Raw genomic sequence first — 11,446 nt, forward strand, 5'->3', positions numbered from 1 at the left:
TAGTCCAAACTAGCTCAAGCTACACAAAACCACACTCCGTAACCCTATCCACTGAAACCTAATCCATGGTACTGTCTTGATCCTCGGCCCTCCGAACTAGTACAATCCTTCCACTCCTATCCTCCAGGCATGCTCACTGGCGACCTTCTGTTGGTTAGGTTACATTTTTCTATATGCTCTAGAGGTTTTTGAGTTCTAGCAAACTTCCATTTTTGTATTTCATGTTAGCAACATATAATATACTTTATATTCGTTTTTGGCTATATCCACTCCCATATTTGCTTCATGAATTTCCAGTGGTATCAGTTTCCACTAAAAAAAGACGGAAACAACTCAGTTTCGTTCATTTTCGTTTGGCTTCCAACCCCTACGTACTTGAGTTGACTATATGCCCTTACATTTTCACTGCTATATTATCAAATGAAAGATTCCCCTGCCACCCACGACAGACACACAAGCTTGTGCTTCGTAGGCGTCACCCGATCAGACTTTTCCCGTTACCATTTTGAGCGACAGTCGATCCCGAGTGACCCGTTTTTGCACGATGGAGGAGCGACCCGTGATCGTGACTGTGTAGAGCAAAGATGCAAACTCAGTGACCCCTTTTTGCAACATTGAAATACGCGTACAGCACTGATGATCACAGAAGGAATTATGTGCACCGAGTAGAACCAGGCTATACATATTACAGTATTCCAGAGTGAATTTATTCCACGGTGCTAACAGATAAAGCGGGGGGTTATATATTGATCGATACGGGACACACAAACTTGCAAGAACACAGAGGGCCGGATGCATGTGTTCTACTACAAGGTCACTGTGCAACGCGCACGTATACGTACGTACGCGCATATATGCACCTTCCTTTTGCTCACCATGCAGGGACCATGTTTATTTACGAGCAATTTAATTGCTATATATGCACGTAGGCGTGCAGAGCAACGGCATGCACGTAGAGTTCGACGCAGGGTAGGCACTGGGCAGCAGTACTGCCTACCGTACGCACGTGTGCATGGCTGCATTTCGTCTCGATCGTGTGCTCAGTTGTGGACCTCCGCCGGCGCCCGGTACATGGGCTCCGGAACCTCGTCCGCGCGCGCACAGCAGCGGCAGCCATGGTGATGGAACAGCCCGTGGCCGCAGCAGCCCCAGTGACATCCGCCGCCGCCGTAGCCTCCGCCGCCTTTTCCACCGTGTCCAGGGTAGCCGCCACCGCCGCCGTAGCCTCCTCCGCCGCCTGGGTAGCCGCCGCCGCCGCCGTAACCTCCACCGCCTTCCCCACCGTGGCCAGGGTAGCCGCCACCGCCGCCGTAGCCTCCGCCGCCGCCTGGGTAGCCGCCGCCTCCTCCTCCGCCGTAACCTCCTCCGCCTCCGCCATAGCCTCCCCCGCCGCCTCCGTGCCCGTGGTGGCCTCCGCCAAAGTGGAAGAAGTTCTCTACGCCCGCTCCATTCTCTTCCTTCTTGGCCTCTGCACGAACAGAAAAAGAAGGTGCATGGAAATTAGCAGCAGAACGCAGCAAAGCAAGTTTTTTCCTAGCCTAATGACGAGAGCAATTAATTTAACTCCTGCCAGTTCAAAACTAGTCCGAGGAGTTAGTGCATTAGCTCACCAGTGTGTTCATCAGTCGAGGCGACGAGGATAGCAGCAGCTGCAAGCAGGAGAGCGAACACAAGAAGACCCTTGCTGGATGCCATGCCTGGCATCCGTGATCCGTGCCTCACTGCCTCTTCTTCAGTGGTCGTAGTGGCTACTGGCTGGCCAGTGTGATGGATGAGAATGAGATAGAGATTAGCATGCAGAGCAGGCGAATTTATAGGAGGGAGAGGCCCATGGAGGGCTTGGATACGATACGATAGCTCGGGATCACGAGGAGCTGTGAGCCTGTGACTGTGGGCGAGCTGAGGTTGGGTCCCCATGGCCATGGCGTCGTCATCGGCCCGTGGAGAGGTGGTGGGTGGGAGAAGGACGGCACGCATTAATGATCGATCCCAGCAATGTAGCATGGAAGTAGCTAAGCTCCAATGGCGTCGTCCGCGGGAGCACCAATGGCGCCAGCCTCCCCTCTGACGCCGAGCATATTCTGGATCGGATGTCTTCTTCTGCATGTGCAGTGCGCACTGCGGATGCAGGGTGGGTGCTGCTCGCGCGACGCCAAGATAAAGTTTGCATCCACACGCACCAATCTCATTAATCAGTCCTGGTAGAAGTTACACACGGGCGCATGTGTATCCAAATCGGCCGAGCGGATTCTGGATCGGATAGCGTGTTCTTCATCTGGAAAACCGGACGTGGAGCATTGCTGAACGTTCCCACGTAAGCTATCTTCGCTTAGAGCATCTCCAACAAAACTCCCAGTAAAAATGGTTTTACGAGATGCCCATAACTTAGGGAAATGAGGTGATTTCTCAATACATATTCCCCCTAAATTAAAGTGATATTTTTGCAACAGTGGCGCCGGACAACGGGCGCCGGTGGTGGTCGGCGGCAGCGGCGGCTCAATGGGTATGGAGATGACGCGCTGACATGACACTTTTATGGGAAGGGCCTCTTCCCCTAAATGTACAAGAAATTGGACAGATTATACGAAATCCCGTAAAAACATGTTTACGGAATCTGTTGGAGCACTTTTTTTATGGGAAATGCTTTTGGTCTATTCATAATCAATCATGGCAGCATAGAGAATACCCGAGGTAATAAAAAAATACAAACATGCTCATGTACCACCTAGCAATGACTACCAGAGCGAGCTGAAGGCCGAAACTGAAGCAATGCCCAAAAATGGCCCAAATTGACAGCAAAGTGAGCCCCGTTCGGAACGAAGACCTCAGCAGGCACGGAAACGTTGCTTGCCATTGCCTCAAGAATCTCTGGGGCTCTCTTTAGCTCTTGACCTCAATTTTCAAAAGGTGCTGATATCAACGGACTGCCTGGCTACTGTCAAACACATTAAGGAGCACTACCTGGGCGCTAGTATGGTGGTGGTGGAGGAGATCAAGTCCAAGCTCTTGATGTTCAATTCTTCAGACTTAATTCATGAAACTCATGGCTGTAATAAGGAAGCTCATTCTCTTGCTAAAGCTGCAACTTCCTTCGCCCCGGGACGCCATCTTTGGCTAACGGAAAGACCTGACATAGTTTGTATCCCTTTATCTGTTGAGATTTAATAGAGCTGCTTTAGCCCTAAAAAAAAGCAGGCATGGAAACAGGACAGGAAGTACTACTGGCGTAACAGTCTACACACATGTTTAGTTCAGCAAAGGTTTCAGTAAAAAAGACAGAAGGTGAAGTCAGTTAGGTGTCTCCAGATGGTACACCAGGGAGAGGAGGCTGTGGTGCAATATCAACCAAATCAATATCACTAGATCAATCATGGAGTATATTTTCATATTAGGTTGATATGAATTTGCAGATGTAAACATTTTTCGCGCGCAGAGAAGTATCAGTCTCTTACAAGAACCAGTGCGAAAAGAAATCGCCCATCCATCGTTTCTGGCCACTGAGAGCAAAGTTTCGTTACATCCAGTCGTAGATCAAACAGCAATGCTCTTTTTTTTAGAAGGGCAAAAGACAATGCTCTTAATTGCCAACAACATAACTTGCTTGCCTTTCATCATAACTAAGATGGCCAATGCAGCCCTGGATACAAATTGCAGATGTCAAACATCCTCGTGTATGGTTAACACTGAAATCAACTGCACTGTGATCTTTCTTCCTCAAGCAGAACGATGATCTCATATTGAAAAATATCAACCACTGGAGAGATGCCAAGCCTTGACCAGTTTAACCCCTCACAAGCACAAGGCCCAATTCATTCACTAAGAATTTGCTTTGGGACATGCCAGGGAATGTGAAAGTTGGTGCTCAAGGTTAGCGAATCAAGCAGAGAGAAACCAGCCATTAGCCCAGCACTACCTGGCCACGCAGGCATCCACTTAACTGATGGAGTAATCTGGTGAGAAACATCTCGTCTTTTGGTACATCCTCCTGTATATGGTCGCTCCTTCCAGCTCAGCATGGATTTCCCTCTCTGTCCGTATTCCCATAGGGTTGTCCAGAAGCCAACCTTCGTCGTCACACTGAAGATCTTTATCAATACGATCAGCATGCTCAAACACATCCGCGTATCCATCAAACCTTTCTCTCATGTCTGTAGCTACATCAAGCACATCTGATTGTACAAGCACCTATATCAATGAAATAAAGTGAGATGTCAACTTGCCAAAGAGTACTTGACCTGCCTTTGAATGTTAAACTCCCTACATAATCAACACTAGCCTTTGTCGAAGATAAAGAAAAGGGAATGTCTGAATAGTAATTTTGCACTGGAGCATATTAACTTGTATCACTCTATGACCTATATAATGCATAGAGGCTGGGAAATTATTATCAGAGAAGCAATAATAACTAAGAATATATGTGGTCCAACTGACAACATGAAGGCAAGAATAAGCTTTAAACATACAAATCGAGTGGATAATACATGGCATCTCATAGAGATGTTGAAATTAAGCCAGATATATATGGTTAATATATCCTCAATTGATGTACTTTAGGATCCCTCAAGAACATTATTCTGTAATTAGGACTATTTTTAAATGATAGATGTTTCACGCCTGCAACATGCTTTACCACTTTTTTCTAGGACACTTTTTCAGGGTTCAGTCAATAAAACATCCATCATACCATCATACAGCTAGAACTAACAAAACAGTGACTGGCCAAAGCTAAACAGTCATTGGACAAATCTGATGCATACAGAAGGACCCTGACCCCATGCAGATTGTTAGTTTAACAGAGAATAGTTTGCATGAAAATGGTAGAGAATTGTCATACCCGCCCACCCAGACAAAGGTTCTTTGTGATCGAATCCACCAATGGTGTCTGTAGAACTCTTCTCTTGTGATGCCTTTTCTTAAAGTGAGGATCAGGACACTGCAGAAAAGATGATTGCACCTCAGCTGTCAATTCCATAACATCAACTAAAACAAAAAACTAAGCCAGCATAAGCACAAGGACATATCGTATACAACTTAGAACATTTGTGGAACTGTGCTCAGCTACACTCACCAGTATTGAAACAAGCGATAGGGGACCAGGGTATGATAACACAATTTGCTCGAAAGACACCGTTGCATTTGCAAACATAAAGTAACTGTGCCAAGGGAGCAATTTCAAACACTATTAAATTGTTCTGATAGCACGAAGCCCTCAAATGTCCATATGTGAGAAAGATCTGAGGTGTAGCTTACACATTTCTAAGCCCCAATTCTGTTACCCAGAACTGTGTCCGCTCGACCAACTAGACAAGCAAAACAAGCAGAGCATTATGACCACACCAAAAATCACACATTGAGAACCATGATTAAACAAACCATAGAAGCACAAGAACCTTCTGCCGGATTTCCAGTCCGAGGTAATTCCGCCTTTCACCGGAGTTCTTTGCTAACCAAACCAAGAATCTCCCACTCCCTGCACATGAAAAAAAAATCCCCTAATAACTGAGGCTCAAGGAAATCTATCAGCACAATGGGGATGCAATGGAAGGAGACGTATGCCCACCGCAGCCGATGTCGACCATGAGGGGCAGCAGGGGGTCCTCGAACACCTCCGTCCATTCAGGCGGCTCCGTGGGTTCCTGCAGGCAGAACAGAGTAAGAATCGACGGAAGGGGAGGAGGCCGCGCCGGCGTTCGCCGTCGGGATCTTGAAGATTGTGGTACAGGCTTACGACGAACAAGGCGCTGAGCGGATTCACGTGCTGCCGGATGCGAAGGTGATGGCCCCGCTGCATACACCAAAACAGATTGGTGGGCGGTCAGGCTGGTACGCTATTTCGAAAAAGAGACGGAGGTTGAAGACGGGGAGGATAGATGGGGTTGGGGCGGACATTGGGGTAGAGGGGGCGGAGATTGAGGTCCGCGTACTCCCTGTCCACCGCGTCGGTGCTCCGCGCGGCGGAGCACAAGGTCCGGCGCCGAGCGCGGCGACGGACGGGGGGCGCGCGGACGAGGCGGCAGCACAGGGAGGCCGCGGCCGTCCAAGCCATTCTGGCGGCGCTTCCGGCTGGAGCTCCAGCCGCGGCGCTGCCTGCTCGACACCAAATGGGTTATCTTTTTCTTTTAGTCGGCGAAGGGGTTATCAAGGGGTGGAAATGTTCGAGGAAATTCTTTTTAGGAAAACAGAGAGCTTTTTTTTATCGCGTATAAGAGCTATTCTGCTATTGTTACTACTCACACTAGAAGGACTTTTTTTTTGTCAAATACTACCTCCGAACCAAAATATTTAAATCTAGCGAAACGTCTTATATTTTAATACGAATGGTGTACATGAAAAATACTAGTCGGTGCACCTGCCAAAAGGAAAGAATCTTCAAGTTTTCTGGCATGAGCTCCCAAAGCGTGTGCCTTCCATTGCTCTTTTTTTTCAAACAAAAGTGCTTAGTTTAGCCTTTTGTTTCCTCTGTGCTGCATCTTCTTTAAAAATTCATCCAATGAAATCCCAACTCCCTTTGTTTTGGATATCCTTTTCTAAACTATACTATGAATCTAATCTTTTGAAAAAAAACTCTTCACTTGAATTTTAGAACTTAGAATTTATTACCCTAGAAAAAAAACCTAATCCTTTGAATCTTTGGTATGCTATCATTCTTCCTCACAACGCAACTCTTGAAGCTGCTAATAACAATTCTGTTATTCCAGTTTCCCCTCTCGCTAGGATCCCTATCCTCTCGGCGCCCTTCATCGACGCCGCGTTGAGTCTCCCTCCTCCAATCCCACGGTTGTCCCTTCACTCGGGGTGAACAAGGGGCACTCTTGTAGTGCTGCCGAGCCTTCGTTTAGGGCTCGTGTGGGTTAGGGTTTCCCCGTGTTTTGTTATGAGGATAGGGATCATGGCGACATAGCCATTGAATTCGGTACGAAAGATCAGGACGATTTGTAAGCGATGATACAGGTGCTTGGCTTGGCTGATGAGGACCTTGATGATGTCGTTTTCGAGTCGAAAGAACCATCACCGACAGAAGCAACTCATGGGCTAGCTATTGCATGAGTAAACACAGATGAAGAGTATTGTAAATTATGATTATATAAAAACATGAGATTGGCATGGGATCTCACTCCAACTCAGGTCAGTGGATGAAAATCTATACAAAATGCAACCGGTTTGTCTAATTCACATCTAGATATTTTTTAAGGATGCCACATCTAAGCTCCCACAAATATATAATGCAGCAACAAGAAAAAAAACTAGGACAAAAAAAAAATAGATCACAAACAGAGTGGACATCAGCTTAGATGTGTCCTGAACAGACCCAAATGCAATTGTCTTGCCTAGGGAAATGAGAGAAAGTCGTGAAAAAGGACTTTGGACCAATAGGAGATTTGATGCCATTCTTGTGACATACCGAAAAAGGCTTTCGCCCCACTTTATATATAAAGCAAACCACCACAGCCACAAAGTTCAACATAAGTTCACACACACAGGGTAGCACCACAAGGGGAGAAGCTAATCCGGCTCAGGTGGTGGAGGAGGGAGCGGCGGCGCCAAGCAAAGAGCCATCACGCGAAGGTCGGCAATGATGATGTTGATGGCATCCCGGTCTTGGTGGCGGCTAAGCACCCGCCAAAGCTACAAATAGCCACACATTTTGAACACCGCGTCAATAGCATGTCGACGAGGCACACGCTAGATCACAAGCTTATTTCGAACCGTTCAAAGCGTCCACGCTAGGACCCCAATAGCCAGCCACCTAATGTGGCGGCCCGTTGGAGGCAAGGGCTAGATCTCGGCGAAGAGGTCTGGAAAGTTGGTGTTACACCAACGACCACCAACCACCTTTACAAAATCCATCACAATTGCCTTGAACCATATAAATATTTGGGTGCAGATACATGATCTACCGGATGGGTTTGCATCAATGCTTAAGTCCCTGATAGTAAAGTGGAAGAGGTTCTATATGCGGAACCATGATCTTACGACTTTTGAGTGGAGCCAATAATGGAATATTGTTTCTAAGGTTATACTCTTGTTACGCGTCTGTCTGCGATTGGGATACATATGTATGACAAGTAGGGGCAAGGAGCGACCCAATCGACACTTGGAGCGAGCCAAGTGCGACATCGCAAAAGGTGAAATCGGTGAGGTGTCTCCGTGTGTGGCACCACAAGAAGGAGAGGTGGCTGGTGCAAGGGCAGCCAGTCGAGAGAGGACATGGAAAAGCTAGCAGTTCCTCGAGAACACGTAGAATCTCATCTTGAACCCCTCTCTTTTGTATACTTTGACGACTTGTTGTCTCCTTCTTTGATCGATTATATGCTTGGGTAAATACTACTCCCTTTGAACTAAAATCACGACACTTATTTTGGATCGCAGGAAGTAATAACTGTCTAAACCATTTGCTACTCATGTGCATGGACTGACTGTTAATACCAGCAGCTTACAAATTTTACAACAGTATAATTAATGGATCTTTCTGCCATTGCAATAGAAAAGCTGGAAAATACATTAGCATGTGCAACTAGTGCAATATCATGTGAAACTGCAAAATTTCATTGGAATACATACTTTTTTGCTAGATGTGCAAAAACAACTAATTCAGACCAGTGTAGACTGGAGTTGTCCTATATCAACCCTTTTCTTTCTTTTTCAATGCAAAGGCTTGAAAGAAAACCATTTCTCTTCTAAACAAACTTAAACAGTACAATAGTTATTACCCCTATCAGTTGCAAACATTTTAGAATTTTTTTGAGAGCTCAATAAACATTTTGATTATTTTTTGTTCAACATAGGGTGCATAAAGAAAAAGAATCCTCCTACACCGGGTTATTCGAATATTGCCTGATCCTAGGAGCCGTAAAAATAACTCTTGCTCTGCAAATACTAGGAGAAGCAAATGTAATACTCCCTCCTTCGGAATTACTTGTCGAGAAAATGGATAGAAATATATGTAGATACATCCATTTCCGCGACAAGCAATTCCGGACGGAGGGAATATTTGAAAAGGGTGCATGTTCAACATATATGTGGCTTAACATAAATATTGCTGAAGCGTGCAACGTGGTAAGCTCCATCGAGGCATGCAATCGCTGGCACTAGATAATGCTATGCTGGAGAAAAGAAGAAGCACAAACATTATTAGGTCCATCTTAATTTTGACCAGCAAGAGAAGCCTCGTGCCACTGCTCTTCAATGTAAGCCATTGGCGTAAGTACTTAACATGGCATCACTTGGACAACATTGGTTGAGAACTTGAGATACTTAAAAATTTAATATTCAGACCAGCCGACCAAAAGGAGTCAGTACCACATTTGAAGGCAATAGAAACCATGCTAGGAATTACATCAGAGACTGCACCACTTCAAGTCTGTAGCTCCACTACAGTGGCAAAACAACAGGAGGTAGCATAGATTGAAGCCATTAAGCAAGATCCTGAAAGCAGATAGGAGTTGGTCGGCGTGGGAGAGGACGATCTTGTTAATGAGCACCCTTAATCCGCAGATAATCATGTCAACACACTGCTTTGGCCCTGCAGGCAGAGGAGGTAAAACATGACCAGTTTCAGTCATTTACAGATATGAAGGCCCTGTTCGGAGTCACTCCAACTCCTAAAAATACGAGGAGCTGGAGCATCTCTTTCCCAGCTTCGTGCCTTTTGACTCCAGCTTCGAGAGCAGAGTGGTGGAGTGGTGGGTCTCCGAACAGGGCTGAAGTCTGTCCTTGTAAATACAGAGAAAAATGCACGAAATAACCAGACTACTGGAGTGCAGGCTAAAATGTTTACAAAGAAAATCTGAGCATATTCAGCCAACTATTGGAGTGCAGGCACACCCAGACTTCAGTGGACTAGAAAAACAGTATAGCATCTGATAAGAAAAACAGTATAGCATCTGACATGTATATCGTGTAGACCAAAGTTGATGGTATGGACGACTTGTATATAAAATAAATGGGTTTTAGTGCCCTTGGCCTGCATTAAAAGGGAAACTGAACCTAAGAAAAAGAGTAGCATAAAAAACGAAGAACACTGCTGAAGTATGCGGACCATCACAGTGCCGATTTTTCAGCAAACAAAGAAGGCAGAACCAAGCTAAAACTAAGTCAACTTGAACATATATTACCATGTCATTGACACATTTCTACCATTACTGCTTTACTTTAAGATCAAAATAAAGGTACAGGCCTAAATGGTGAGTTTAGACTTATAAACTGTACAACCATAAAACAACATTTTGCAACTATTGAGTATGCTAACCATGCACCATACCTGCTTACCAGATCAGCATTGCATTCGATAGAAGGATATGCCATGAACATGTTGTTTACTTTTGTGCACCAATCGACACTTGGAGTGACACCATCTGACAGCCTCACGGTCACCGTTTTAAGCATTGGAGCACATCTAAATATCACTTTCAAGAAATCAAACTCGTGATCTTCCCCGCCGACGCCTTCAATTTCCATGTTTTCAAGATCAGCCAAGGTGATAGTTTCTGTTCTCCAGTTCTTAGGCTCATCACAGAGGCAATTTACTGGGCATGCATCTTTCACCTAAACGAATGTGAATTACAGAAAGAAATTATGGATGCTCCACTGTTGGGACATTTGTTCAAGAATGTACCTCGAACTTATTGGCTGAACATGTACTGCATATAAATATATATTCCAAATGCATAAGCACAACGTACGATAAATTACCTCTGATCTTAGCAGGACAATCTTAAGGTTCCGTAAAGCTGTACGAATCTGATGCATCCCAAGGAGATGCAGCACAAAAGCTCCAAACACATGGCCCTTGGTGCTGAGATGTAGGTCCAGACCAGAGAAGTTGGTAACCATATGTTTATCGATCTCTGCCTCAAAGCTGAGCTCTGCATTTGGAAAGCTAACTGAATCCTGCAACAACAAACAGTTCGACAAGACATCCCGGATAAGTTCAATCTCGCCGGTAATTGCAATAAATTGAACAAGCAGGAATTTGCTTTATAATATAAAGTGGGGGAAACCCTTTATCGTAATTGAACAAGCAGGAAAGGAGACATATATACCTGGACGGCAGATATGTGTAGGGACAGGACATGGACGCTAGGGAGCTGTACACAGGCGTCTCTCCCGGAGTCTGTCTCTTGGGTGTTGAAGCCCATCTCTGAGAGGCCCCAAAGACCAAGCCCATAGATCGGCTTGGCATACGAGCACCGCCACCAGACCTTGTCCAGCATTGGGGCCAAGATGGACACCCCGATGTTGCCGCAGGCATGGAAGGACGCTGTCAATTGCTTAAGCACAGGGGAGTCGACGCTGATGCTGATATGGGTGCGGCCGGTCCATCTGTTGCCGTGCTCCACGACGAGCTCCTCCAGCGACGCGGAGTGGACCGTAATGTTGCTCATGTCTATCAGACCGGTGGTGTTCAGCCGGAGCACGCGCAGGCGCGGGCAGAACGGGATGAAGG

At 46.0% G+C, this 11,446-nt stretch overlaps 2 protein-coding genes across 2 annotated transcripts; both read right to left on the reverse strand.

Moving 5' to 3' along the window:
- Positions 1-720: 720 nt before the first annotated feature.
- On the reverse strand, positions 721-1,801 carry LOC123186113 (glycine-rich cell wall structural protein). Its single transcript, XM_044597906.1, has 2 exons — positions 1,611-1,801; positions 721-1,468 (listed from the first exon to the last, which is right to left on the reverse strand). Exons 1-2 carry the CDS (start codon positions 1,702-1,704, stop codon positions 1,041-1,043), a joined length of 522 nt encoding a protein of 173 aa, XP_044453841.1. The 5' UTR covers positions 1,705-1,801; the 3' UTR covers positions 721-1,040.
- Positions 1,802-3,360: 1,559 nt separating this feature from the next.
- LOC123190469 (tRNA (guanine-N(7)-)-methyltransferase) lies at positions 3,361-6,115 on the reverse strand. The gene is made up of 8 exons (XM_044603117.1): positions 5,888-6,115; positions 5,729-5,785; positions 5,561-5,636; positions 5,391-5,470; positions 5,251-5,300; positions 5,069-5,153; positions 4,835-4,933; positions 3,361-4,185 (listed from the first exon to the last, which is right to left on the reverse strand). The coding sequence occupies exons 1-8, from the start codon at positions 6,044-6,046 to the stop codon at positions 3,934-3,936; spliced, it is 858 nt and encodes a 285-aa protein (XP_044459052.1). The 5' UTR covers positions 6,047-6,115; the 3' UTR covers positions 3,361-3,933.
- Positions 6,116-11,446: the final 5,331 nt, after the last annotated feature.

Source organism: Triticum aestivum, chromosome 2A (assembly GCF_018294505.1).
Source record: "Triticum aestivum cultivar Chinese Spring chromosome 2A, IWGSC CS RefSeq v2.1, whole genome shotgun sequence".
NCBI classification, from domain to species: domain Eukaryota; kingdom Viridiplantae; phylum Streptophyta; class Magnoliopsida; order Poales; family Poaceae; genus Triticum; species Triticum aestivum.